At 42.5% G+C, this 27,539-nt stretch overlaps 1 protein-coding gene across 2 annotated transcripts in view; it reads right to left on the bottom strand.

Annotated features, from left to right (window-relative positions):
- Positions 1 to 2,574: 2,574 nt before the first annotated feature.
- The window catches only part of LOC104632589 (uncharacterized), a 35,441-nt gene continuing 10,476 nt past the window's right edge, over positions 2,575 to 27,539 (bottom strand). The window contains exons 2-7 of one of the 2 annotated variants that reach the window (XM_075769658.1): positions 18,817 to 19,808; positions 13,061 to 13,112; positions 12,860 to 12,962; positions 11,451 to 11,614; positions 7,299 to 7,544; positions 2,575 to 6,674 (exon numbers count right to left, since the gene is read on the bottom strand). In XM_075769658.1, the coding sequence (XP_075625773.1) occupies positions 5,937 to 6,674; positions 7,299 to 7,544; positions 11,451 to 11,614; positions 12,860 to 12,962; positions 13,061 to 13,112; positions 18,817 to 19,808 (2,295 nt within the window). In that variant the 3' untranslated portion in view covers positions 2,575 to 5,936. The remainder of the gene's footprint in view (positions 6,675 to 7,298; positions 7,545 to 11,450; positions 11,615 to 12,859; positions 12,963 to 13,060; positions 13,113 to 18,816; positions 19,809 to 27,539) is intronic. The other variant, XM_075769659.1, reaches the window with a different exon arrangement.

Below are 27,539 nucleotides of genomic sequence, written 5' to 3' on the forward strand. Positions count from 1 at the left end.
CATGAAATGTGGTAGAATAGATGTTGTGAAAACCAAGATGATTATGATAGGGTTTGACATAGTGGTGAACAAGGTATATAGTCTCTCTCTTTGAGAAAGTTCTTTTATAAAGAAGGTGGAGAGTAGTTCTTCCAGTTCTCTTTTGTGATTTTTTTTTTTTTCCTGAACTAAGAAGTTATTAATTAAAAAAAAAAAAAAAAAAAAGATATTCACTGAAGTTGTCTGTTTCTATTTCTTCTGTGGCATATTCTCTCACCACAGAAATGGATGTATGCAATACTTTCCAATGTTTGGTCAATCTATTAGTTATTTGAATGTTGAGATTCTACAACTAAATATCATCCTTGAACTTGTAGTAACTGAAAATTACGTGAGTTTTTTGGTCGTTCCAAGATCTTAAAAGTGTCAGATGATATCACAAAGGATAATTGGTATCTCTAAAGGATTTATAACTAATGATATAAACGAAAAACTATTAAATAGAATTCATGTTTGTCAACAAGCTGACTTCAAGATGCTAGTAAATAAAAAAAATTTATGACTTTTTTAAAAGTGGGTACTATTTCAGTTTCTTGCAATACCATAAACACTGAAGTGACAAGCATTATATCACTACTGATTTAACAGCAGACTAGAGAAAATGATTGGTATATTGTGTTCATCTTTACAATCATCTAATTTCTATAAATGATAAGATTTCAAATGGCTACAGTTAATAGAACTTTTTCTGAATAGAGCTTTGCCCTTGTTGATTAAACAGGAGGCCTTGTCTGCTCCCCGTTCTATCTGATGTGGGAGACAGTGATGCCAGAGTTGTAAAGCTTCAAATTGCAGCTTAGCATCCCAGGGGTTTTTGCGCTGCTGCCATTCCCACAGTTGAAGCAGGATGTTCTTTAATGTAGTAGCTAATCTATATTGCTGTTCTTAAACCAGCTGTAATTTCTTCTTCAGACTAAATTTAAGAGACATTCAAACTCATGATTAAGTAATGTAAAAGTGAAAATGCTATGTTGTTCTGTACACCATAAAGACAAGCTGATAGACCTTAAAACTTGCAATGGTTTTTGCTTGCCCTGTGCTTATATTGGTGGATTTAAGTGTGTTATACTCCATTATGTCAACAAATGACTCATAACTAATTTAGTTTGAGGAAGCTGCTGATTTTCAGTTTATGCCCTATCAAGTGATCAGTTCTGGCACAGCATAAGCTCTTCCAAGCACTTCCTCCAAAAAGAATAAAGAAAGATGGTGGCATGATTGTGAGAAAGAGAATACAATGTATGGCCTTTTGCAGGTGGAGTAGCTGACAACATTCTAATCTCAACAGTGTTAATCTGAGAGCCCTCGGTGTGTCTCGAGTATTTGAACCAGCAATTGTGTAGGATAATTTGTGTTTAAGCTCTGATACTGTTTTCCTTGAATTCAATAGAAAAATTATGGTATTTGCCACTGAAGGATCAATCATTAGCTCAGACATTCTGCAAACAAAATACATCCATTTTTGTATCAATTTCTAGCCTTCAGCAGAACTGTAGTGCAGATGGCTTAGCCTACAGCAAGAGCTCAGGGAAATAAGTTGATTCAAGTAAAGGAGTTAGGCATTTGAGGAGAGAACGCTCAATTCTAAATTATGCTCTGAAAATCTAGTTTCTTATGGCCTCTTAGAAATTTCTGCTGGAAGGGGGCCTTATTTTGTACAGTCTGCCCTCTAAAAATAAACCAAGAGTCACTGCGTTACTGGAAGTTAGGAAAAGGATCTCTTGGTTTTAAAAAGAATGTGTGGGGATTTTGCATTTTTTCCACCTATTTTATCTAACATTCTTTCTGCATGATGTTTGGGAGCTGAAATACCACTTACACAATTCCAAGGAATAACTTCTGAAGAAAACTAATTATACTATTTCCCACAGCAATGCTTAATATGCAAAGATTGCTTCTAAATCTGCTTTTCAGGTCATCCTTCTCGTCTTCACACTTCACCATTTTGACTTTCAATGAGGTAATTTCACCCTTAAGCTCATTAGTTTCCATAGGAAATGAATTATAAAAAATGCTAAGTGTGCCATATGAGGTTTAACATCAAAGACATTTCTAGACAGACCATGAATATATGCTGTAGCTATATTTGGTCTCTGTTGGGTATTCTTTTCAGTGCTGCTGAGTTTTGGTTGCTTGCTTTCGTTAGGTAAGTGTTGCCTTAGAACTTATCTTTTTTCCTTGCAATCCAAATTAATTGTTTGGAATAAAATCTAGTAGCTGACTGGGCTATTTGAGTCAAATGTGGTTTGTTAGGGCTCATGTGCCTTTCTCATGGAAAAAACCCACACCCAAACAGTTATGAGCAGGATACTTTGTAACCAGCTGCTCTTAAAAAAAACATTTCTGAAAGGAAACCTCGGTTCACATTTCTGCTCAGAACTTATAAATGGATTTTTCTTGCTACTCTGAATCCCCAAAGTTAGGATGCGTTGGCTGCATGTTAAACCTTTTGGATTGTTTTCCCATTGACCCTCCATTCTCAACCATTTTAACTACCTGACAGTAAGAAACCTAGCACACAGGATTCTTGTCATCTTGCATAGCTTCAAGCTTTTATTTTGAACCTCTGTTTCCACAATGAAAAAATAGGGAATGCCCACATATTTTTGTCCTATTCAATCTACCTAAGACATTGGTTAGAGGAATTGCCTAGCATATTCCAGAATAATTAATTAAAAAAAGGTGAACATTATTCAAATCCAGTTTTACTGAAAAGAATGCTCCTGTTTGTTAGCTTCATAACATTTTTTCCCATGCAATTGTGATTGAAATTATTTTCCTCCTCTTCAGCAGGCATTTAGCTTGCTTATCCCACTTGCTGCTTAGTTACAGTATGCAAAACAGCACAGTAAACTGGCTGCATTACCACAAAGGTAAAACTGAATCCCCAGCCCAGTTGAGGTTTGCTGTCATTAAAAAGGGGCAGCATAGCTCTCAGAAGTAATATAGCTGTCAGGAACAAAATAAATGCCATAAGTAATAATATTTAAAAACTAATCCTAGTCAATATTTACAGCTGAGAGTATTAGAGCACTTTATTCCACCCGGAGCTTTCAGAATTTCTTAAATTTGCACTATTACTTTTTTGAAGAGTTTGGGTGGAAGCTCTTTCTGTTCCTGGGGGAAAAAAAGAGGAGAATATCAAAACAGTTCCTTTAGCTGTAAGAGGAGGAAAATCTTTTTTATATTCTTTGAAGGTACAAAACAAAACACAAGTACGTCTTTAGCAATGAATTTTAGTGATCTGCCTAAAAAAATAGGAACTTCAACAGGCAAGTCGGGAACTGAAGCTCAAGAGCGAGGGCACGGTCGCTGTGTACCTGCAGCAGGCACCAGTTAGGCGTTAGGCTCCAGTATCTTGTGGTGGAAGAAGACACCCGTCCCCTTGGAATGATTTGGTACATCAGCCACATCTGCTCTGAGGGTAAGCACCGTCGTTCAATATTGCACAATCTTCAAGGGGAGACCCTCACCCAACATATCTGTGTATGTAGTCCAGGCTGACGTGTGATATCTGATTTAGTGTCTCGCGTAATTGGCTATATGCTGCTAGAGAGGCACTGATGGGAGAGGCACAAGGTGTTAAGTAGTATATGAAAGGAGATCCCAGCTCCCACAGAAACCAGCCTCTGGCAGCGGTCTGCGCGGGTTTAGAAAAATCCGTTCTTTGGTGACACAGATAGGTAGTAGAGGAAGTCAGTGTAAACAACCACCTCATCATCTCGCAAGCTTACCAAGGTGAAATCAAACGGGATCTGCTCCTCGGGTGTTTCCTAAGTGATGCAGCAGCTTTTGTGCTCTTGCCATTGCAGCAAGCGATAATGAGGTTGCTGTACTGGGATGTACCACGCGATGTACTGGTGCTCTGAGGCAATGCCCACACAACTTAGTCTTCCAGCAAAAGAAACAAAGTGTCATTACGTTGTAGACATGAATAGTTAAACACGCTTTTATTGAAAAAGCCACTTTTTCCAGCCCTTCAAATTTAGCTATTGTCAATAACTGAACACAAGTACTTTTCAAAAGTAGATTTTTTAGTACTTCAATCTTTAGAAATATAATAAGTAACAGAACGTTGACTCTGAATTACAATGTATATGAATTCAATGCAGTGGAAGTTATTATTAGAATACTGAAGACTTCTAAATATTTTCTTAAATCATAAATATATTAACTCTTCCCTTTGAATCATGTAGCATTAATTTAAAAAAAAACCAAAAAACTCCCCAAAACCAGAAAAAAACCCCACCCAACAACAACAAAATTGGAACCAGACTCTTGTGCTTCAAAAACTACATAACACAGTTTGGTAATAACAAATGTGGAGACGTGTTTCCTGTTCGTGCTTGAGTCAACTGCTAAAGGGCATGTATGTTTTTGCTTCCACTGCTACCAGGTGCAAGGCTTCCATGTCTACACGGACACGTAACACACGCACACACAAACCATAAGGCAAAACCTACAATCTTGTGTTGCATGTCTCAGACATTAATAGGTGGCAAATAGAAGCTATAGTAGCAGGTGAAATCATAAATAATTCAGTTAAATATTTCAGGAATCAGACTTAAATGCCTTCACACAGAAGGATTAAGATAACTTGATACACACTGTAGCTAATACAGGGGAAGACTTGTACAGAAGATTTCTTTCTGACACCTGTTTTATGACATACTATTGCTTTAAAACAATGTGCTGTGTCAGCTGCAAAATACAGCTTCACAGGGAATTTCTTTCATTTAAGAAAGCAAAATAATTTGAAGTTGTGGGCTGAAGATGCAGGAGTCTCTCGCAAAGAAAGGAAAATATCACCAGGAGGCCATTAAAATACTGATGGGGTTATTAAAGGCAACAGGACTAGCAGGCATCCCTTTGGTTCAGCGTTCCATCGAATGCCCTGGATTGTGATCAGGGAGGCACAGACACTTAGGAGTTCATTTCAAAAGAAAGTGAGCACTCAAAGTTTGCCCCACTTGATTTTGTCTTTTAAGTCTTGCCTGCTAAAGGAAGGGAAATAGTTCTCTAGTCAATGTGCGTTACCAGCAATAAATAGCTGGTGGATATAAGACCAGAGCAGCTGCAGATATCCAAGTGTTGGATGCTGAAGACTATTCCTAGTATTTCAGTGTTTTTGTACACATGCTCCCGTTGCCATGAGGAGTCACTTAAAAATGTAGCATACTAAGGTGTTTGAAGCCTACGTAGATCTAACAAAGATAAAGCTGCATCAGACTTTTATAGAACTAGCATCCAGTATTGGGTTGCTCAGCTTGTCTGTACACTTCTCTAAAGAGTTAGGATATGAGATAATCATGGTCTTTAATATTAGAGATGCTAATGCTTGGTAAACTGTGCTAGAGTGCAGAAGTTATGAAATGCTTAAAATTAAGTTTACAAAACTGTATGCAAACATGCACAATTGAATTCTTACCCTTGGCTTGGCAAGGCTTGGATTGTACAGGCATAGCTATAAACAGAGCTTAACTCATAGCTCCCAACAGAAAGACTCCAGTGATACCGCAGTGACAGAGGACTGATTTACATTTCCTACATAAACCGCAATGTAACCATCTCAGATGACTTTCATTTCTCATTCCAGAAAAGGTTTTCTGCAGTCCAAAGTACCTTTTCAGAGGATGCTTTCTTGTATAAACCACATCAAAATTTCATGCAGAAAACAGAGATGAGGTTAGTGAGTGTAAGGGAAGATGGCACTTGTGCTGCACTATGGTATGTACAGTCATAATCCCAACCCCACCAGGTGGGAAGCAAAGACCACTCTTAAGAAAGTTGCATCCATCTGCGACTGCCACGCTCAACTACCTGGCACAGCTTCCACTCTGACCACGTCTCTGTTGCCTCTGTTTTTGTGAACAGATGTTTCAATCATTCTGAGGGCATCACTGGACTGAAGCTTGGCATAGCGTAGGAACAGCTAAGGTATCACAGTTCTCTGAGCCCTCAGTAGTATTAGTATCTACAACTGACGAGCTCTGCTGGTCCCTGGAAGAGCTAGGGACCTTCACGTGACCTTTGTATAAACCAGGAGATTTTGCCCAAAGGGGAAGATTTGACGTGAAGCTGGCAGAACTGTTCCCCTCAGCAGTCAGACCCACCGGCTGTTTATCTGGTACAGCTGGAGCATACACAGCGTTTTGCTCTGGCAGATGATCTCCACATTGACTAAGATGCTCTGCTAGGACCAGAGGCTGCTGATCATCTCCCTCTTCAGAAATAACAAAAACCGGTTTGTTTTTATCTGTTTCTACCATAAGCTCCTTTGTTCTTGAACCATTGACCAAGTTGATTTTCAGTGGGTTGGAGCTCTCTAGAGGATTTTTGGGGCTTTGGCTGTTAACTGGAGATGCTGCCCCTAGATGTCCTGAGGGATCCAAGGACCTCACGTGTTTGCCATCAGGGGAACTGGCTAAAAATCCAAAATAAGGGTTCCCAAACCTGGATTTCTTCAAATTGCAGGAGCTTAGCTTCCGCTGCCTTTGTGCAGACAGCGTGAGGGGGTAGGAGGCGTTACTGGCAGATGAGTCAGAGTAAACGGTCTCTGATGCTCCCTCTATCTCCGTGGCTGAGATTACCTTTCTGGTGGGGACACCTTGGGATCTTGCAGCTGCAGGAAAACCCTGTACAAAATAATAATAAATTAGTAGACACGCCGTGAAAAGCAGCTGTCTTGAGAAACTTTGATCCCAGGGAAGTAAAAGCTAAAATTCCTTGTTACTTTAGAAGTGAGATGCATTCTTTAGCAAAAACTGATGTTATTACCTTAAAAAAGAAGAAACATCCTCTATTAGCTTTGTAACAAGCTGTTGGTTTGATGATTACAGTCACTGAGACCTAGATATCCCTCCCACACCTACAGATTCCTCATAATGCAATAGTAATAGATCAGTTAAAATAAATTTAAGGCATAACCAGGAAAAAAAGGTACGTGTCAGAATGTTCAGTGAGGTAATCCAGTCTGAAGGCAATTTTAAAATGTTTTTCTGGGCTGGGGATCATTTCTTAAATCAGGTGCTAACTGCTGGGAAATAGAGTTTCTTAGTACTTCAGGAAAGCCTGAATGAATTACAATATAGTTAGACAAAAGAGTTTCCCATACGCCAGACTGAAATGTGTACATCCCATTTGCAGGGTGGGAAGGCAAAGCAGTAGGGCCAGGGGAAAATGTGACCCATCAGCGAGCAGCTGGGGGCACGGGGGCACAGACCCCGACCACCATGTCCTCCCCTCCTTGCAAGACTTACACTGTTGTCAACCAGCTTCGTGAAGGGACTGTTGGTGGTCCAGCTGCACCATTTTTTCTGTAGCTGTGGTATCGGAGCCAGGAAGTCGTGGAAAGTGCGGGCGCTCCACGTGCGTTGTCTGGGACAGTGATTTTCCAGCTGGACGTTCCCCTTCTCAACAGCGTCCGCTCCTGCAGCCGTGGGATTAGAAGTCAGCCAGTCAGACACAGAGGCTGGGCTTGTGACACTTCTTTTTAGGTTTTTGTCCTGAAAAGAGTAAGTAAAAATTGTTCACAGCATCTTTCATCAAAAGGTTTTTAAAACACTAAAATACGCTGTTAGTGCAAGAGACTGATTTCTTCAGTCGTTCTCTTCTCAGGACAAGAGGCAAGAATGCAACTTCTCCTCGTTGCTCTTCCAGCGTGCTGCCTGAAGTTTGCTGTCTTCCCTGGATGAAAGTTTTACCTTGCTTCCCCAGTTTCAGGTTCAACACAGAATTGGGAAATAAAAGTATTTATAAAAATAAAGAAATATAAAAATAAAGAAATAAAGTCCTACCACTCTCACTAACCAAATACATCAAATACCTACAGCTTTATTTTACTGGAGATACCTGACAGATCAGAGTAGTAAACTTTACTGTGTAAAACATAATTCTTCCACTCTGCTTGCCTCTTGGAAGGCTCCAGATGTGTCTGTCTGGGGAAACAAAACTTCAAGGGGGATGGGGCCCAGCGAAAGAAATCGAGGAGCAAGAGAATCAGAAGGCTCAAAAACGCACGATTCAGGAGGGAAGACTGAAGTAAGTGGTGCTCTTTATCCTATGCTTGGGAAGAATTAAGAAAATAAAAAGAATTTAAAACAAAGAGAAAGGGAATAATCTGTTCTCGGTGTCTGTGGTGAACAGGACAAGAAGCACGAGACCCACATTGGAGCCAGGGAGATTTTCATTTCACATAAGAAATGTTTTTCAGATGGAAAACATGCTTTAGCAGAAGAACAAGACGTCCAGACAGGTGTAAAATTGGCACCATCGGAAGGTGAGACCACATTAAACCATTGTCACCAGCTCCGTGTATAAGCAGAGTTGATCTGACATGGGAATGAACTATAGACGATTTCTAAAGATCTCTTCCATAGTTACTTTACATGGTCTGATGTTGCATTTAAAAAAATCACAATTTTTGTCCTTAATATTGACATGGGTTTAGAGCCAGAAAAGTTAAAGAATCCCTGACTGTCCTATGAATGTCTGTTCATTCTTACTAATGCTTCACCTGTTATTGATATAAGCCTCCTGTTCCACCACCCTATATGTATTTTTAATTTTCAGCTGTGCAAATATGGTTGTCATGAGAAGAATGCAAAAATCCACATTCCCAAAGTTTACATAGTCCTTAAAGAGAGTCTGAAATAAATCCCACAGTGTCCTGGATTTAAAAGTCCTGTGAAACCAGAAACTTGTCATTTGTTATTTCTGAGAAATTGACTCTCAAGTTTTTGTAAATCAAAGAAACTATTTAGTTAAAGTGTCATATTGGAAATGGGTGGGCAGAGAAGCAAGAAATTAGCTACTACGGCAGAAAAAATTCTCAGTAGGAAGCTAGAAGAGGCTTCAGACTCTGGATAAGTTTGTTTCAATATTAAGCTCTTAGTCTCAGATTTGATTAAAGGACCAATCTTTATTTTAAACTTATAAGCCAGCTCTCTTCTCCTCAGAAGCTTCTTCAGGCTGTCTTAGGATTTATTATTCTAATATTATAATAAGTGCCTCCAAACTGGTGTAAAAGCTAGCCACTGGTTTTGAGATAGATATACTGGAAGTAACTACAAAGATGAATAATGTATTTTTTAGATTTTTGAAAATGTTTCAGCAAAAAATGTTTCTTAAGCCTCCATGATAACACTCGTTTACCCAAACCTTTGCATCTGAAACTTGTAATGTCTGAATAGAAATCAGAGGTCATAGTTACAAGGCTGAATGATGACTTAAACCAAATGGGACTTCGAAAGCCACGACCCTCCTGGAGGACACCTCAGGAGCCATCTGAAAGCCACCCTGCCCTCCGTGTCCTCACACTAGTCCACGTAGAGAGACGCGTGTTTGCTCTCCCAGCTCTTGCCTCCTGACAGGGGTTTGATTTCTTCAAAGGGGATTTTAAAGCTAAACTGCAAAGGCCAGTTTATCACCCGCTCCTGGCCCAGCAGAGCTGAGCCTCACGCTTACAGGGGGGCACAAGACCAAGTGGCCAGCCACCATTTCTCAGTAAAAAGATTGAGATAATTTTTTTAATGAAAGCTCCTTACAGCTTGCTTTGTCTAGTCAAGCATTTTGGGTGAGCCTGAGAGTGTTATTTACTGTACCGTAAAGGCTCAGGATTTCACACGAGGATAACCCCTTAGCTCCTGCCAAGAAAGTGGCTACGCTCCAGTGGAGAACTCTTCCTACTTGCCTGGTGCTGGTCCACAAAAGCGATGCACCATACCCTCTGCGGGGCTGAGGCTAAAGGCAGGAGCTGGCTGGCCAGCTGCATTTTACACCCTAAAAATACACATTTGGAAATTAAACTGTAAGCATGTTTATTTCTAACATCCAGTAACCCCGAGTAATTCAAGTGGCCTGAAGAGAGCTCAGTTGAGTGCGGGTTTGTAATTAGCTCTGCTCAATTTCCACCCCCCCTTGGAGAGGATAGCTTTCAGCTGTGGGGAAGGACCTCATGCTTTTAAAGAGGCCCTTTCATCCTTCCTGCTCTTTAAGGGAGTTGGTTGAGAGCATTGATCTGCTCACATGCAGTGTGGACATCACTGAGGAGATGCCTCTGGAGTTAATAATGTGGTAAATCACTTTAATTCTTTGGGTTATATTCACTTAAAACTGACTTAACACTATGTTAATATGTGCTTATATCTATAAACTTCCTTTGCTAGATTACTTGCAGAAGGGATGGCAGAATAGAATTTTTTTCCGTTGGAGCGTATTTGTTCATTCTGCCTAGAGTGGTGAAAAGCGGAAGGAAGGTGGGGTTTCTTCCTATCTGGAAGCTGTATTTGTATGTGGCTGCCACCAGGTGAAGCTCTCTCCACTGGAAAGAAGGACCAAGGAGTGCAGGTGTTCAAGGATGCCCACTCTGGGCACGGCTACAGCTCACAGTGCCCTGCTCAGCAGAAGGCAATGTGTTTGGGTGAGGGAAGGCACCAGAGATTTTTTCTCTTCCTTCCCTTTTTCTGTTAATCAGTGTGGCTGACTGGTGGAAAAGCTTAGCGTGTATCTTATGCTAGTGTAGGAAAACCCTGACCATCCTGGCCTTCTGGCTCATTTCCTAATCAAGTGCAGAGATGCAGAATGCTTTTGTTTTGTAAACTGTGATGGAAGTATTACACGGACTGTCTGGGGCACCTGAGTTCCCTGGGCTGGTGTTTCTCCTCTTGTGGGGAAAAAAAAGAGAGAGGGCACTGGAGAGGAGAGGATTGAGCTGGGAAAGGCTTTAATGCAGCCTTGGAATGGATGTGCTTTCCAGTCATTACTCTGTGTTGAAGAGGTGGTAGACAGACCTGAGACTTCTGAGCTATCATCTGTTTCTAAACAAATAATTGACCAGGAGTGCAGGGAAAGAGCTAAAATAAGAGAGAACTTACTGAACTGGTCCAGGCTTCTGTGTGTGTATTTGAAAAGGACCCAAGTGCTTTCACTTGAAGAGCTTGATTTTTGGAGCATTTACTGTTAGTGTTCACATCAGCCTGGTGAGACAGTTCAATAGTTTTCTGCGAAGCTGAGTAACTTCCCTGACCACGTGGTAGTGGCGGGCAGGAGCACAACTGACTCCCGGGTCCTTCCATTGCTACAAGTGATGCTTTTAATGGAACATCATCTTTGCCAATTAATGTATTTCTGAGGGGTGGTCCTACTGCCTGCTGGCAGACCTCTGCATTATCATCTGTAGGATCCAAAGTAGGCTTCTGCACTTGCTCTTCTCAAAGCTGGGAAGATACTGGCTCGAGGGATCATAGCCCACATCACTTGATGGCAGCTCAGCTCAAGGGTTAGGAGAACTGCCTGGCACAGTCACTACCTTTCCTGCAAAGCGGGCAATAAGCATAAATGGGCAGACATGACACGTGCTGCCCAAGAGGGACATTCCATGGCTTGCTAGAGATGCTGAAGGGCATTCCTACCTGTATTCTGTAGGTGGTAAAGCTCAGCCCACTAGCCCCAGGTCCAGCAGAAATGATAAACACTTCATCGCTCCCAGTCTCAGTGGTCACTGCAGACGTGGAGGAGGGCACATCTGGGTCAGTGTCCTGAGGAGACCGTTCTGTGCTGCCTCCGCAGGAAGTGACTGAGAAAAGAAGAAAATCAGTACAGACTGCTTGCAAGAGTCCAAAACATCTGTTCCCAACTCCTCCATGGCAAACCCTCCTCCCTCTCTCCCCAGACAATCTGGAGCAGGCTTTGGCTGTCTGTTGCACTAGCCAGAACAAAATTCAAGCCAACAGTTTGCTCTCCTGAAACTGCAAGCTTTTAAAAACAAAACAAAAGGGGAGAGGAGGAACACCCTTGGGTCTGCTTTCTAATAAAGACACACCCAAACTGAAATCCCTCACACTAAAGACACAAGGTTGTGCTGCAGATCAGAAGCTTGCAGATTTGCTCAACTCATTCTTTATTTGTATTTACTTGTCCCTGTTAATATTGGGAGCTGTGCTTTTTGCTTAAATCCTCGTGCTGCAGGTCCTACCGGCAGCCTTACGGGGTGTGTGTGTGCATGTGTCCCCCAAGGCCTGTTCATCTGGTCCAGGCCAGGAGAGCTCTAGCCACAACCTCCTGGATGACTTTTTCAAAGGAGGAGAAGGGAAAATGTCGCAGTTGGGAGCACAGAATTAGCTTTTTAGGAAGATATCCTTGTGAGTGCTGTGTGTAATGGCTGATGGTTTAGCGGGAAACTGATGGTGTGTGGCAATACAACATGAAGTAGCTCCCTGTTGGCCTTCACCAACCAAAAGGGGCACTGATAAAATTCATGTGTTGTGACTCAAAATTGCAGCAAGTGACATTATCTGCAGCTCAGCTGGGGGTCTCTTGTTCTCAAAACATACTGTGAAGTAAATGTCATCTAAAGCAGTCTCATCCATAAAGCTCTTCAGAAAAAGTTAGCTCCAGAAGTCAAAGTTGTGCAAAGCCAACATAAGCATTGTAAAACCCATCCTTTCCAGACAAGGTTGGGCACAGGGCAGGTGAAACTCTTCCACGGTTTGTGGATCTTTAAGTTGTTTGTAGCAGCCTGAACCTGATACATTTGCTCTGCTAACCCAGTGTCTCTCCAGTGCCATGTGCTATGACAGCTTTTGCTGGCAGCGTCCTGGAGCCGTGCTCGTGCACACTCCTTGCCAGGGGAACTACCCTACCAGCGAGGGGGGAGAGCAGTGAGGAATAGCTCCCACAACAAAGGCACTCTGCTGTGAAGTGGCTCTCCAGCTGTGCATGGGCAAGACAGCAAGGAGGACTGCAAGGAAGAAATTATCTGATTAACTGGCCGGGGGCTATGGGGTGCCCTGACCTGCTCCCGCCGCTGCCCTGTGCTTACCCGCCTGCTCCCGGCTGACAGAGTGGTTGTTGTTCTCATTCTCCCGACTTGGCACCACCAGCTGGAGCTCATTGATATCGACGGCGGAGTTCTGGATCCCATTCTACAACTCAGAACATGCCCCAGTAAACATCGTCAGATAAACAGTGCAACAGCCAATATGAAAGAGAAACAGAAATTGCTGAAGCCGTTAGAACTAACCTCCTGGTCACTGCATGCGTTGGATGAGCTCCTTTTGGGGCACGTTCTCTGCCTGAAAAGGAGACACAGCAACAACAACAAGCCCACGAGTGAGTTAAAGATACACAGAAGGGAAGGTCTCAGCTGTGCTCATCCTGCGAGAGGGACCCAGCAGGTTATGAGCTCTCCTGCCTACAGGAGCATCCAAAATACTTGCCAAGACTCAGGGCAATGAGGCCTGTAGGCCAAAGGAGAAAATGATATGCTCATGTAGTGGAAAGTCAGCTGAAGAAGAGAAGGACCCGTCATCTTCTTCCCATGATCGCTGTGAGAGCAGGAACAGAGTTCAGACCTCTGCCAAGTCCCACCAGGCTCCCCACCACCAGCTGCTCTTTAACGTCAGTCGCTAAATAGCAGGACTGAAATCCTGCCTTTGGTCTGGGCGGTGACATCGTTCTTATCCTGTTAGACAGAATATTTCATCTGCGTAGCAAATATTGCATGCTGGATTATATTTAGCAAGCAGAGAGCATCAGATGTTTGTACAAATGAACAACATTTTATTAAAAGACAGTGCTATGGCAGATGATTGCTGGGTAAACGTGCCTCTTTGCTGAAGGGAGGCAAGGTCATGTTCTTAACCATTTTTTCACATTTTTACTAAAACTGAGATTATGGAACAACTAGTGTTATTTACTTTTGGATGAATAGGATGTGAAGATGTTACAGAGAAAGGCTGGCAGTAATGAACATGATAATGACTGAAGCAAGTGTATTTTGTCTTTGCGTACAGCAGTGATCCATGGGACAGTGTGGGACACGCAGGAGCACTAAGGCACTGACTGGATAGGATGGGACCCATGTTACTGTTTTCCCTACTATCTATACTGTTGGCTGGCATTTTTTCCTCTTCTTGTTGGAGGGGTTGGTTTGTTTAAAGGCATTTAATCTCCTCCACACAAGATATTTTTTTTTTGGTAGTGATGAGTTGAAGCTAAGATTTCAAGTTTTCAGTCACCATTTCATTACTGTTTGTTTTTAAGAATGGGGACTCAAAGGCCACCTGATGAGGCTGGCTGGGAACCGGCATTTGCTCCATCTCTGGCATGGTGGGTTTCATTCCTTCACCATATCGTCGGATCTCTTAAAAAATGCTCATTGACTGACAAGTGAATTGAGGGAGGAAAAAAACCCACTGTGATGTGCTCCCAGCACTATTCCCAGTGAATACAGAGAAGACCACAGAAAAAGAGGAGAGTGAGTTGGCACTTGAGAATTTAATCCAGAAGAGGTACAGCTGTTTCTCCAGGAGGCACAATGGCATCAGCCACCACTTGGGCTTCTTGGGGCAACTCAGGGCTAAAGCAGGGAAGGCTCTTCCTTAACGCAGTGCTTCAGGAAGGGGAAGCAAGGAAAGACTTCCAAGCAGGAGTAGAGTTGCCTTATCAAGCAAGATCAAACCAAGTAGGAAATACTTCAGAGTGGAAAATGTGTATAGAAATATTCCACACGCGCTCCAGAAGCTCCTATTGGGCACCAGAATCACTTCAGCAAGAGTGACCTGGCAAAACATGCCCCAAAATAAGGAATTAGCATGGTAATCAAGGCATTCAGGTAGATGGTGGGGGAACTATGTGTGATTCCCTGCTTTTTCCACATTGCCTTCATTTTTTTAAATCTCTTTCCCTCCTTCCAGCTTTTTCCTGCCAAAACCCATGACAAAAATTTAATCGAATCTGATATATCCTATGAAATATTCTTGTTTCAAATAACTGGCATGTTACAAGCAATTTTGTTAAAATATTCCCACCCAGAGATTAAAGAGCACAAAGGAAATGTTCTCCTCTAAGAAAACACAACTTAGCACATATTTCTTCCACACTGAACATCAGGCATCGGCAACCCAGACTTGTTTGTTATCTGGATGGTCTTACTTTTGGGTTTGTTATTTGAACTTTTAGCATGACTTAACAAACAAAACGTTTGAGTTTTCTGAAAACACAAATAAAAATGTGTTCCTCAGATTGTTGTATACAGCTGTCCCACTTGTAAGATACTCATATTCTCTGGGACAGTGCTGAAAAGATGAAATACATATTTTAAAAGTACCAGCAACTGACAGCTATGATAAACTAGGATAGACAGAGCAAGTTCTGCATTAAGAAACTGAAATACTTTACAACCATTTGGCTCCTTTCCTTGCCATTCTTTATAAATGTAGTGCTCTGCAACATTTAGCAGGCACCATAACTACCTTGAAATCCACACTGCGGTTTGGCGGAATGAACCAAAGGGGGAGTAAGGTGCCCCTGGCAAAGGTAAGTTTTCTGTGCAAGTATGGTAGAATAAGGGGGAATAAGAGAAGGAAGAGTCCTGTTCTTCCCGAAGTTTAAATTGGTATTAAAAAATGGTAACTGGCTGAAATGTCTCCATTTTAACGTTTTCTTCTTTCTTGTGAAAGTTGCCCTGTGCTCCACAGCAGGCAGTTTCAGCCAGGTCTAGCTGTCTTAGGTGTCAAACTAAACCACCCTGATGTGTAGAGGGACAGAAACGGAGGACATGGATACAACGGGCAGGGAGGAATTTCTGAATCGTGCCTAGCACAAGGCTGGCAGAGGAAAGGTCTGGTTTTAGCCCAGAAGTGACTAGGATTCTCTAGGAGGGCATTATATGATGAAGGAAAAGTTTCATCCCTGGGTGACCATCAGGCTGCAGGCAGCAACTGGTGGGGCAGCTTGCATGGGCCTGGAGAGAGATGGGAGCGCACGATGACTTGATGAAATAGCTGTACGCGTAGGGAGTCGCAATTGGAAACGGGTTGTTGGCAGGCCGTGCAGATGTAACATGCAGTTGCAATCCATGGGTTGCAGCCATTGAGCAGAAGTCTGACTGCATTGGACAGGATTAAAATTAAATAAGGTGGACATGTCTGTTGTTCTTGGGGCTTGGGAAAGAAAATAAAAAATACCCCATTACTCGAGCCAGGCCTCATGGCCAAAAGTAATTAGAATTATTGGCCAGCTAACAACTGAAGCTTTCATTCCCTCGCCAAACAGCAAACAAAAGCTGCAGTGTGGCAGAGACTTGGAGTTTCCCCAGAGAGCTTTGCCCTGGCTGAATGCAATGAGCCCGACCAGACACTGCTGACGACTTGGTGCATTGGAGTGGCAGTAGGTGCCAAGCCCATCCTGGGCCATTTCTACCCCTGGCAAGGCAGAGCCTGCTACTTTTAGCTGAGCAAGAGCAGCGGATAGAAATGGAAAAAAAAAAAAAATTACAGCTAAACCTGGTACCAGACGAACACGTTAAGTAGGAAGAGAAAAGAAAGTGGAAGGCAAATTTACAAGGCCAAGAGCTTGAAGGTTACTATTAACATCCTTTGCAATGGCGCACTCCAGCCAGGGCGAGTAGTATGCCTCAGATTGCTGGTCCCATTTCTGAACGTGCTGTGTTGTTAAAGCATCTTCACTTCTCCCCTCAGCCTGCCCCTGGCAGTCCTGACATTTCTGCAGTGAGGACAGGCTGTGGCTAATACACGTGACACCTGATTTCAAGCCCTTATTTAGGGCAAAAAGCATAAAATAGAGTTTTGTGGGCTCAAACTAAAAGAAGGTTAGATGTGCTTAATGGCCTCTGCAGTCTTATTCTGAGCTGCATGAAAAGCCCCACAGCTGGGAAGCGTAGGCGAGCTCTAACCAGCGCCAGCGGTTCTGGGGCCAGAGGCCAATATCCTCGAAGCAGTTAGTGCAGTAAAGAGGGGAAAAGACTCTTCCAGCGCAATGCAAGCGAGGTTACTCAGCGCAGGTCGTGGCATCGCTTCCGCGTGTGTCGGATCTCACTTAAATGCTTTAAGTCTGACAAGAAATAAAGTATTGTAATGAAGGCCTCCCTGGAATAGCATGTGGGGAATACAGGCAGCTGGGATAGTAAATGGCTTTTCAGGAGGCTAAAGGACTAGGGATAGTCTCTATTTACATACAGTCAATAGCTGACTGAGGTATATCTTCCTTTTCAAAAAGAGTCGTAGAGCAATGAAAAGGCATAAATGCCAGTGAGTCTAATCCTGGTCTGGCGCCATAGGACCCCTGGTAGGATGTATTTCCAGTGACCAGAACTTACAAACGTTTGTGTGGGGAGAAAAAAATGCATTCAGTTTTTCTCTGTTGGTCAGCAACAGCAGAATATTACTTTATTTTGTAAACATCTGACAAGCAAAAAGTCAAATAATTGTGCATGTGAGCAGCATGGCCTGACTTTCTGAACAGGCTATGCAGAGTAAACTTCAGCCAGTGACATCTCAGACTGCCAGTGTACTTTTTGTTTTGAATAATACTTCATGGATATTTACAGTGAAATTAAATAGGGGTAATGGAGCAAGAACAGCCTACTCAACATGTGTATCAGCCCAGACTGCTGCCATAGTGAAGACAGCATGTTTCTGTCTCTTTTGAAGGTTGGCAAGGGTATAAAAATAAAGTATTTGGTATCTGGAAGACATTTTCCACCAGACGTTTTCCTTTAGAGCTAGCAAAAAAATTGCGGTCTAAATGAGTGTTCTGCAAGCTCTTTAAAATGAAAAAGGTTAGTTAGATGTAACACATGCAAGTTTAACTCTTACAACTATGAGAAGCTCAGACCCTGGAAGCAGGAATTTCTGTATACACCAAGAGAGATTATATTTAAGCTTCACCACCTTGCCCACGTTCTGTTACACCCAGTATGATGGCCTATATTTTGTATTTATTCAGCAAGAGCTAGAAACGCAGCCTCCAACAGGACAAGGAAAACAAAGTTCCTCTATCAGACCAACCTCAATGACTATGAGTAGCTGAGCAATCCTGAGACCTTTTGGGTTGGAGGATGCACAACAGATGAGGCAGGGATGCAGGAAGAGAGAAGACAGACCGGTTGCGTGCTGCTGCTGGGAAATGAATGCTATTACTAATAGCCAGTCGTCACAGATGGAGCCCTGCAAGGGACACGATTTGTTTCAGTTTACCTGATGTTTTCATTGAAGTCAAAACACTTGAAAAATAGTGTTTGTTTTGACAAAAACCTGGGAAACTTGGGCTCAGTTTTGAATTTGTTGGGAGGAAAAAACAAATAAATAAATCACTGTTTCTACAAAAACGTTTTCACTAGGGAGTTAGTAAGAAAAATGCAAACACATGCTAGGGGGTGGAGAAGCTTTCTCCTGATAGATATAGAGAAAAGAAATATATAACATAAAAGCAACTGACTGGAGAAGTATGCTTTTGGCACTGGCTGCTTTTAGGCATTGAACTAGTTAGCATCAGGACCTGGAAATCAGCAACCCAGCCTGACCATCAGCTCATTTGACCATGTCATTTTGGATGACACTGGGGGACAATCATGGGTACTGCAGCATGGCTCTCAGCTCTTCCCTAGCAGTCAAAGGGATGTGCAGATGACTGCTTAATGAATGAAGTGCATTGGAATTAAAATGTCTGCACAGTCTCTTGGCTAAAACATGCTGCAGACTGGAAAATATTATTTAATCTTAATTCTAAGTGGCAATACTTTTGTTATTATTTACTTTTCTGCAGAATGTTAGAGGTGTAGAACTAGGAAAGAAAACTGAGGAGCCTAGGGCAGGAGCAGTGACTGGCATTGATCTTCTCTGTATCAACACACTTTACTACATTTAAAAGACAGCAAGCATTAGCAGAGGAGAGGAAATGTAACTTTGTTTTCTGGTCCTTTTCCTGTATGGATAATATCATATGCTTCAAAGGTTCAGGTATGCATCATCTTACCTGCAAGCTATGCAGAGGGCGGAGAGTAAAGCAAGTGCAAAGACGACGATCCCTGTTATAATTGCCAGCATCATCATGTTTTCTTTTCTCTCCTGCTTCACAGCATCTACAGTGTTGGGTTCAGTGATGTTCTTGTACTCGAAGAGCATTGCAAAGCCTCGGCCCCGGTCTGTGGTGGTGATCAGTTCCATGATAACCTCAACCATTTCCAGAGATGAACCAAAGACCATGGTCTTGTTTAAAGGTGAATTTGGTCCACAGAAGCGAGAGGAAAATGTGATGAGGTCGGAAACGTATAGTACATCATGGGGACACACATCCACTGCTGACTGTGGGCTGGAGGAGATTTCCATGGGCAATACTGTTGTGGGAATAGTCCAGCTCTCTACTGTAACTTCATCTCTCTCACTAGTAGCTAGGTGGGCAAGCAAGATTTTCCCTTTCAAATCTTCTGTTTCCAGGCCACTGGTATTTTGCCTCCGCATTGTGGCACTACCAGCCACAGGGAATGGCAGTTCTGGTTGAGCCTTGGTAATTGCTTTGGGTTCCTTCATCTGCTTTGACTGGTTTTGTTCAGATGCTTGTTTTGCTTCATCTTTTTTTGAAGTGGTTCCTGGAAGTTCATCCAGGTGACTAGCAAGGTCCTTCGACCGATCTCCTGTGCTGCTCAGGTTCTGAGCCATCTTTGACATCCAGGTTTGGAGAGAGGGTTTTGTTGTATGGAGAGAAAAGTCCAGGTTTTCTTCAAGAGAAGGCATGTCCCTATTTCCTGTTTTAGGGGGGGCTGAAAAGCCATCATCCCAGGGGGTTGGAGTTTCATTAGAGCTCTCAAAAATGTCAAAGTCAAAAATTTCCAAGATAAGATGGGTTCTCATGGGAATGAAAAACTGCCAAACGCAGTGTGTCCCTGGGTAATAGTTGTTTGGAAAACCTGGTGATAAAATCAGGCCTCTCTCCATCGATTCCACCACTGCACCACAGGAATAATACACCTGGGAAATAAAACAAATAAGCTTACACCTTGCCAGAGATGATATACATGATGCAGTCTGCTTAGACCTACTGAAGGTCCTACCCTTTTCTTTCCCTTTGGGGACTGGTATAAGATAGCCTCAAGAAAGGGGAATTTGTTAAACTTGTACAATTCTGTTTTCTACTTGCCCATTTGGAGCATTGATCTAATGTGCCTAACGTGAAAAGCCAATCTTTGAGACTATGGAAATGTATACTGAATGATCAGCCTCCACAGAAATATAGCCTAGATGAGTAATTTGCATAATTCTCACTTTCTACTACTGATCATAGTAGCATCCACCTCTGCTGTTGGCTAACATACAGCTTTTTGACCTCACAAATGTGTTGTCCTAAACAACTGGTTGTGTGATAAAAATCTTAAGAAGCTAAAGAAAAACTGTGTCACCACAGCATCTTGAACTCTGTGTTATTTTCATTACAAAAACTTTTTTTTTAGTGTAAAAAAGCCCGCCTTACACTGATGATTACCCATGATTCATCTATCTAACTCATCTTCTGGTTCAAAGACATTCAGCTTTGTTTACTTCGATATGCAGTAAAATCTAGGTGGTTTCGATTGGGTAAATTGTCTCCTCTTCAAATGCAAAGCCTCTCCAAATAGCGATAGCAGATTCCAGCTCTCACTAGTAAACTAGCAATCAATATGCATTTTACATAACACAGCAACAGTTCCATGTGAAATTTGCTATTTCTTCTTTCTCCGTAAATAGCCTTCCGTTTCCAAAGAGGAAGGAAGTCCATAAATGGTGGCACTAACTACCGTGCTGCTGCTGCTCCTCTAAAGGTACACAAGGCTGCTTTCATACATCATGTTTACAACTACCTTCTTCCAAAGACACTCTCAGAGCCTTTTTTCAAGATTCTTTCAGACATTTGGAGAGCACAGAGCCCTGTCTGCACCTTGGGTTATTGTTTTTGAAAAGGGGAAAAAAGAAGTCAGAAGTACTTATGCTCCTAGGCAGGGCTTGCGACCTGGGTTTACACGCATTAATTGGAAAAAAAAAAAAAGGGAATGCTTTGGGTTTGGTAGGTATTTTTTTTTTATTGGAAATTATTAGTTGTCTTGGTCTGTTATCTATTTAAACACAAAGGAAGCTTGGCAGTAGAACAAACAAAGCTTATGAAGTCCATAAAAAGCCACAAAGATCAAAATACTCCAGATTTTTTTTTCTCTTAGCCACTCCCCTTGCCTCATATTGAAATAAAAAGGGGGGGGGGGAAGCAATGCCAAATGTTGAAAGCCCTTAAATAAAAACAAAAAGCCAGACCTGTTCTGCAAGGCACGACCTTTGTTTTCCAGCAGGTGCTGTTCATATTGTGAGTGATTTCAGGGTGGATGGCAGGATGGCAATAGAAAAGGACCGAAACAGCAACGTGGGTGGAGATTGTATTCTGTATTCAACATGAAATCTGACCTTTCACTTTTAAAAGTGTCATTTAAATCAAAGCTTATGTTAATTATAGGGAAATAAACTACAGGTTTCTCATTTAAGACACCTGGGCTGGACTATGGCTTGAAGTCTCAAGTGGAAAAGAAACCATATTCATGTGCCAAATACATATTATTTTCTGTCTAATGATTTAGGACTCCCACAGCATGTAATACCAAAATAAATTAATAGAAATTTACTGATCTTTTCTCTAGCAGGTAAAATTTTGGGGTTTAGTCTGAATTAGCTAATTCATGCTAAAAATCCAGGTGAAAATGGCAAAACTTTATGTCAGTTTAAGAGGCTACAGATCCTAACATTTAGATCCGTTTGCTAATTCACATCAGAATTACAGATATGTTTGTTGTCACTTGGATTTTACTGAAAACTAGCTGGTTTCCAGGGCATATGTTCCTCTTCCCTCTGGGAGAGGATTGCTCCTACACTTGGAAGAAGGAAAGAGGGCTGTTCTGTGACTTCTCTACTATTCCTTCCCTCTGTCCTGGAACATCAGTGCAGACTTGCCTTTGTCCCATGCTAGTCATTTGAGCATACTTTTAAATAAGATATTTGCATTGCAAGAAACAGTAAATAATGCCTAACTTTTCAACAAAAAAAATATACCCAATTTTGGAGCCAGAATGTGCACCAGAACTGCTGCTGTTGCAGGGCACTCCTCCTGGATGTGGGAGGATTACAGATTGGCACAAACCTCCTTAAATTAGCAATGATTGAGGGTTGAGATTTTATTTTGAGGAGTATGTGAACTGATCTAGTTGCCTTTTTTCAGACACTGAGAAGGCGCTTGGAGGCGTTCGCAGCCCCACCTCTACTACCAGAAGACTTTGTTAACACCCAAAAGCAGCAGCCATCGGTTCAGCGGATCTTGTGGGATTCATCACCAAAGTGCTGAATGGGTAAGCGCATCCCCCCGTAAATCCATCGCCCCCGCTCTCAGGATAGGCTCCCTTTCCTGCCTGCATTTTCACTTGAATCTGGCATCATTTGAAGAGAAATATCTCACAGACTCTGTGCACATCCAAGGAGTCTTGGATTCAAACTCAAATGCCTCTTGTTCCCCTACGAGCCACGTGGCCACCAGTTGGCTGCAGTATCTAGCTGAATCCCAACAGGTACACTGCATCCCCGAACCCAGGCGGGGGGGGGGAATATATTCAATGTGTGCATTCCAGAATTATGGCTGAAAGGTCACGGCAGTGGGGGAATTGTTCATTTATTATGGCTTGGGAGACTGAAAAGATTCAAGACTTGCTCTGAGACCAGGAAAAAAAAAAAACAAAACCACAAGGGACAGGAAATGCAAGACAGATCCAAGGGGGGGGAAAGGATTTCTGATTAATTTATAATCCATGACTGAATGAGTGACAAAACTGTTTAGTTCATTTGAATCATCCATTACGAAGGCTGAGCTTCATTGATTAGACACAGATGTTCCCTTCTGCAGCAAGCTATAGACTCACGAGCTTTTGACAGAGGCATGCAAAAAATTTGGCACATTTTTAATCTTTGCAAATGATAGGTGGTTGTTTTTTAAAAACAACACTTGATATATGCCCACACCACTTAGGTCAATTATGAGCAGGGAGAACCAGATTACCAGTCCTGTTGTTCTGCTTTTCAGTACTTCCCACTCTGGCTAGGAGTCCCAAATATTTAAAACAGTTGGGCTGAACTGAACCTTCAGCCCGCTGTGGTCAGACGTACCCTACCTCCCTTCTGAATCAGGATAACGGGAACAGCATTTAGTAGGTTGCAGAGAAGGAGTAACTCAAATCTCAGCTATTGCTTTTTGGGCAGAAATACAATGGTCGGATATTTCAGAACGTGCCAAGACATTGCATTTGCCCTTTTCACACTATGCAGCCCACTCAGAACCTTAATTTTATGCCCATAACTAAAAAACGCCCCATTGTCACGCACTTACTTACCTCCTCCAGTGCTGACAATTGGACTCTCTAGAAATGACTAGCTAATATTTGCATCAGCTTTGAGCTACTTAAGATACACGTATGTAAGGAGTTACAAGGCCTCTGCACCAGGAAACGCAGGGCTAAGGAGTACAAGGCAGGAGCTTGTGCTAGTCCCTCGTAGGTAATTCTGGCAGCGGTGCCCCAATGGTGAGACAAATGCCGTGCTGCCCTCTGAAGTGCAGGTTTGCGACAAACCCGTGTGCGATGCAGTTGTAGAGAGCCTGAGAGTTTTTCTTAAGCAGACAGCTGTGTCGTTTTGGAACAGATGCAGCCACAAGTCACTGCGAGCCATTATTCAGAAATCTCACCGCAGACACCAGCGTCTCTCTCAAAGGACCCTTGATGTTTAGGGGTGCAGCATGAAGCCAGTATGTGATTTCTTCAAACTGGACGCTATACACCAAATTGCTCTTGGGAAGCAGATGGCAGTCAAAAAGCAGAATTTCCATGCAGGAAAGGGGGAAAATAATTGGTTTGGCCAGATGGGAGTTTATTGTAAGGCCCAACCATGTATATGCACAGGAAAGAGCAGTTATAATCAACTGAGTAATATAACTCTCAACTCTCTCCACTTGCACAGCTCCTACAAATGTAGCCCTGGAGCCTCTGCGTTATTCCAGTAGGAACATTGTCAGGGAATCAACACATTCTAAGGGAATCCTGCTACGAGAAGAATTTAATTAGCACCCTTTCTTTAATCATGCTTACTGCCAAAGGAGTCACCAGACTAGAGCTAGAGCAGAGGCACGCACAGAAGCAAGCTCTTCATTTTGCCAGGACAGGACAAGTTCTCGCGGCACTTTACAGGAAAGCCAGGAGACCCTCCAGGGCGCTTCCCCTGGAGCGAAGCCACGTTCACCCCTTCTACAGCACGCTCAAAACCTGCAGGAGGGTCTTGCAAAAAGCCACGAATGGCAGGTCGTGGCAGCCTCTAGCAGGCCCACAAGAGCTCTTGAGCGATGGGTACCAGCCTCTGCCTGACTCACTAGAAACAGGCAGGGCTCAGCTTCTCCAGCTTCTCTGTCCTGCCTCCAAGAGAGAAATGCTTCTGGCATGAGGTGGTGCTGGGAGCCCAGAGGGAATGTGGGGAGGATGCTGTGACACATGGCTAGTAAGAGAAGGTGGTTTAGCTTGTAAACATGTAAGAGAAGCGAAGTGGAAACAAAGTGATGCAAGGTCCTAGCTAGGGATACTCTCAACCCATTTGTGCTCATAGTTTTTGCTGAAGCCAAAAAAGGTGAAGTGATAAATTTTCTTCATTTACGTTAATGCTGGTTACAAGGAGCTGCTGTTTGCAGCATCCTAGAGGACGCTATCCTGCTTGCATCCCATGCACAATCCCAAAGGCTGTTTATTTTTAAAGTGTATTTATTTCAAAGGGGAAAGAGGACATCCTGTCTTGATGTTTGTCATTCCTCTGTGAGCACAATCTCAGATTCTCTGGCTTGGCACCTGTCCAAGGTAGTTTCTTTTATAACATACTCACGAAATATCAAGTTCTCTTGGTGCGTACTCAGTCAGAGTGAAAGCCTCAGCAGAGGAAACTGGAGACACGCAGCGGAGCCGCTAAATATCCAAGACATCCTCAGGGGCCAAGCCACACACTTAATAGAGATACCCAGTTGCACGCTTGCAAGGAAATGATGTGCAAAGATCATAACCCGCTTTGCCCTCGTTAATGCCTTATGCACATCTCAGGTTCTGTGCATTTCTCACATGTATTTCAAGTTTCAGGAAGACTTAAAAATGTCACTTCCACTTCTTTTTAGAAATGACAGCAAAGGAATAATCCCCTGCATTTCAAACTGAGTGAAATTTAAGAGGTGCTGCGTTTATTAGTCTTTTCTGGAACAGATGTGTATTATCTCCTTATCCAAGTTAAAAGGCTTTTTGGTCTTTGCTTGAAGACGGTGCTAGAAAGATTTAATCCCAGAGTAATGAGTGAAAGTGAGGATAGAAGCTATTTATGCAGACCTTAGGCCCTTAAAAAAATCACTCTGAAGTCAAAACTCTTGGTTATGATCCTGTGCTTTTGACCACAAGATCACAAGATTCTTTTATGTTTTCTTCCTTCCTGTAAAATAGTCTCACTACATAAATGATCCTTCAGTGATTTTTTTTTTTTTTTTTTTTTTAGTGTAGGAAAGAGACACCCTCTCCCCAGGTAGATTTTTTTGCTTCATTTAAAAAACAAAATCCACTGCAGCTGTCTGGTGCTAGAACAGGACTGCAGGCAGTATATGGCTGTTCTATAGTAGCCTTATCTTGTCAGCTTACAGCTGATTCAACAGCAACCATAGAGGTATGCAATTAGCTTCTGGACAGAGACGGATGCAGTCTTAGAATTCAAGATTGTTCAGTCCGGATGACTAAATTTAGCCATCTGAGCTCACCACAGTATCAGTGGGGTGAAAATCCAGCAAGCTTTATTTAGGAACCCTCACCACTCCAAAATTAAAAACATCTTATGCACACATGTGCACACACATGTGTGTTTCTTTCAAAGAGTTGGCAACGCTTTGAGACTACCTCACCAGCTCCTTCGTGTTTGATTCTGCCCCAGGGACCTCTTTAAAACTCTGGCTCCACCAACATCTTTGCAGTTGCTCAAAACAGGCAGGGTGAGGTATGGTATCTCGGTTACTCCCCCCTTCTCCCGTCCAAACATAGGAGGTTCATTCTGAGTTAAAGATCACTCAGACTCATGAGGACATTTGAAAAGAAAAGGAGAAGGAAAAAGGGAAAGTGGTCATTCCACGGCCCCAGCGTAAGGGGGAAAAACAAAGTATAGGGAAGTCTTTACTTGCTGATGTGGCTGGAAGTAGCTGTAAAGCTACCAGAAGTACAATTCTTGTGGTTCCCAGCGAAAGCCCCAAGTTCTCCTCTGACAGTATTTCTGAGCTTTTTGAATGCTTGTTAAATACAGTGTCTGAGGAATAGATATAAAACTCCAGTCTATTAGTTTAAGAAGTGACCACATTTGCTTCACTAACTGACCGATTTAGAGATCAAAGCTGGTAGGACTCTTTTCAAAGTAGAGGACAATGTTAATTGGAGACTTTATAAAATTAGCGCTCTACTTAATTTTGCATTTTCAGCTCATCTTTGCATGCACGGTTTGCTTTCATTAGCATGAACTAGATACAGCAGCAGCACATCTAACCTATTTTTCCACCTGGCAGTACAAGAATTCCTGGAAGTGCCTTGGAATCACCATTTCCCCGTCTGCCATAAATTGCCCTTGCTGTTTAAAGCATGGGACAACAGCAAAAGGAGACGCTCTTGTCCCGTATTAGGGCAACTTTTCAAGTATCTCTGGATGCTTAAAGGTAACAGACCTGGCAGATGTAGATCAGGACATGGGATTGACAGAATATAATAAAAATTGCCGAGACTTTGCTTAGTTATTAGGAGAGCATTCTCCCTGTCTCCTTTTTCCAGTCCTTAACTGTGATTTTTTTTCAGATTGATCACCAGAAGAGTGCTAAGGGATCTCCTTCACCTTCCCAATAACCCTGTCCCAACTCAAACCCTGCATATACCTGCACACACACTTTGTATTCTTTTCTTGTTCCCTGAGCAAACTTACATAAACGAGCACTGAGCAAGGTTCAACTGCAGGACCCTGAAACTGGGCCAAGCACACATTTGCTTTTAATATATTTATTTGTTCAGAGCAGTTGCACTCATGTTTTTAAACAAGGATCTAATATTTCTTGAAGTGAGTGCAACCTGCTGGATTTAAGAAAAACCAAAACTGCATTTTTTTAACAGATGCTCTGTTATTTCAGTAGTGGGTAGCAGCAGTTCCACCACGTGAAAGTGGTTATGGATGTGACATTTCCACTCTGCAAATCCCGTTTTCAGGAAAGAACCCGACTCATATTCCTTCTTGGCACACATTGGGCAGCTTTACAAGCCCTTTTTTCACACCTATCACCAAGTTTTCTATTGTTTTTAATGGTATACAGGACATTTGAAGAGAACAAATGCACAGGTAGGAAGGGGACTATGAAAGCCTGTTGCTGCAGGAGACGAGAAAAAGAAAAATAATGGTAGAAGAGGGAGGGAAGCAGGAATGCAGTGCAGCAATTAGAGCAAAGAATGCAAAGCCTGAACAAGACTTCAGGACTTGGAGGCCCAAATATGCCTCAGACTGCAGGCATGCTATTTTCTCTTATTCTTCCCATATGTGACTTTGCTGCAGCTGAGCCCTGAGCTCAGGCGTCGCTACAAGATTGCTTGGAAGGCGCCGCTTTAGTTCACT

The sequence above is a fragment of the Balearica regulorum genome, chromosome 17, assembly GCF_011004875.1.
Source record: "Balearica regulorum gibbericeps isolate bBalReg1 chromosome 17, bBalReg1.pri, whole genome shotgun sequence".
In the NCBI taxonomy this organism is placed as follows: domain Eukaryota; kingdom Metazoa; phylum Chordata; class Aves; order Gruiformes; family Gruidae; genus Balearica; species Balearica regulorum.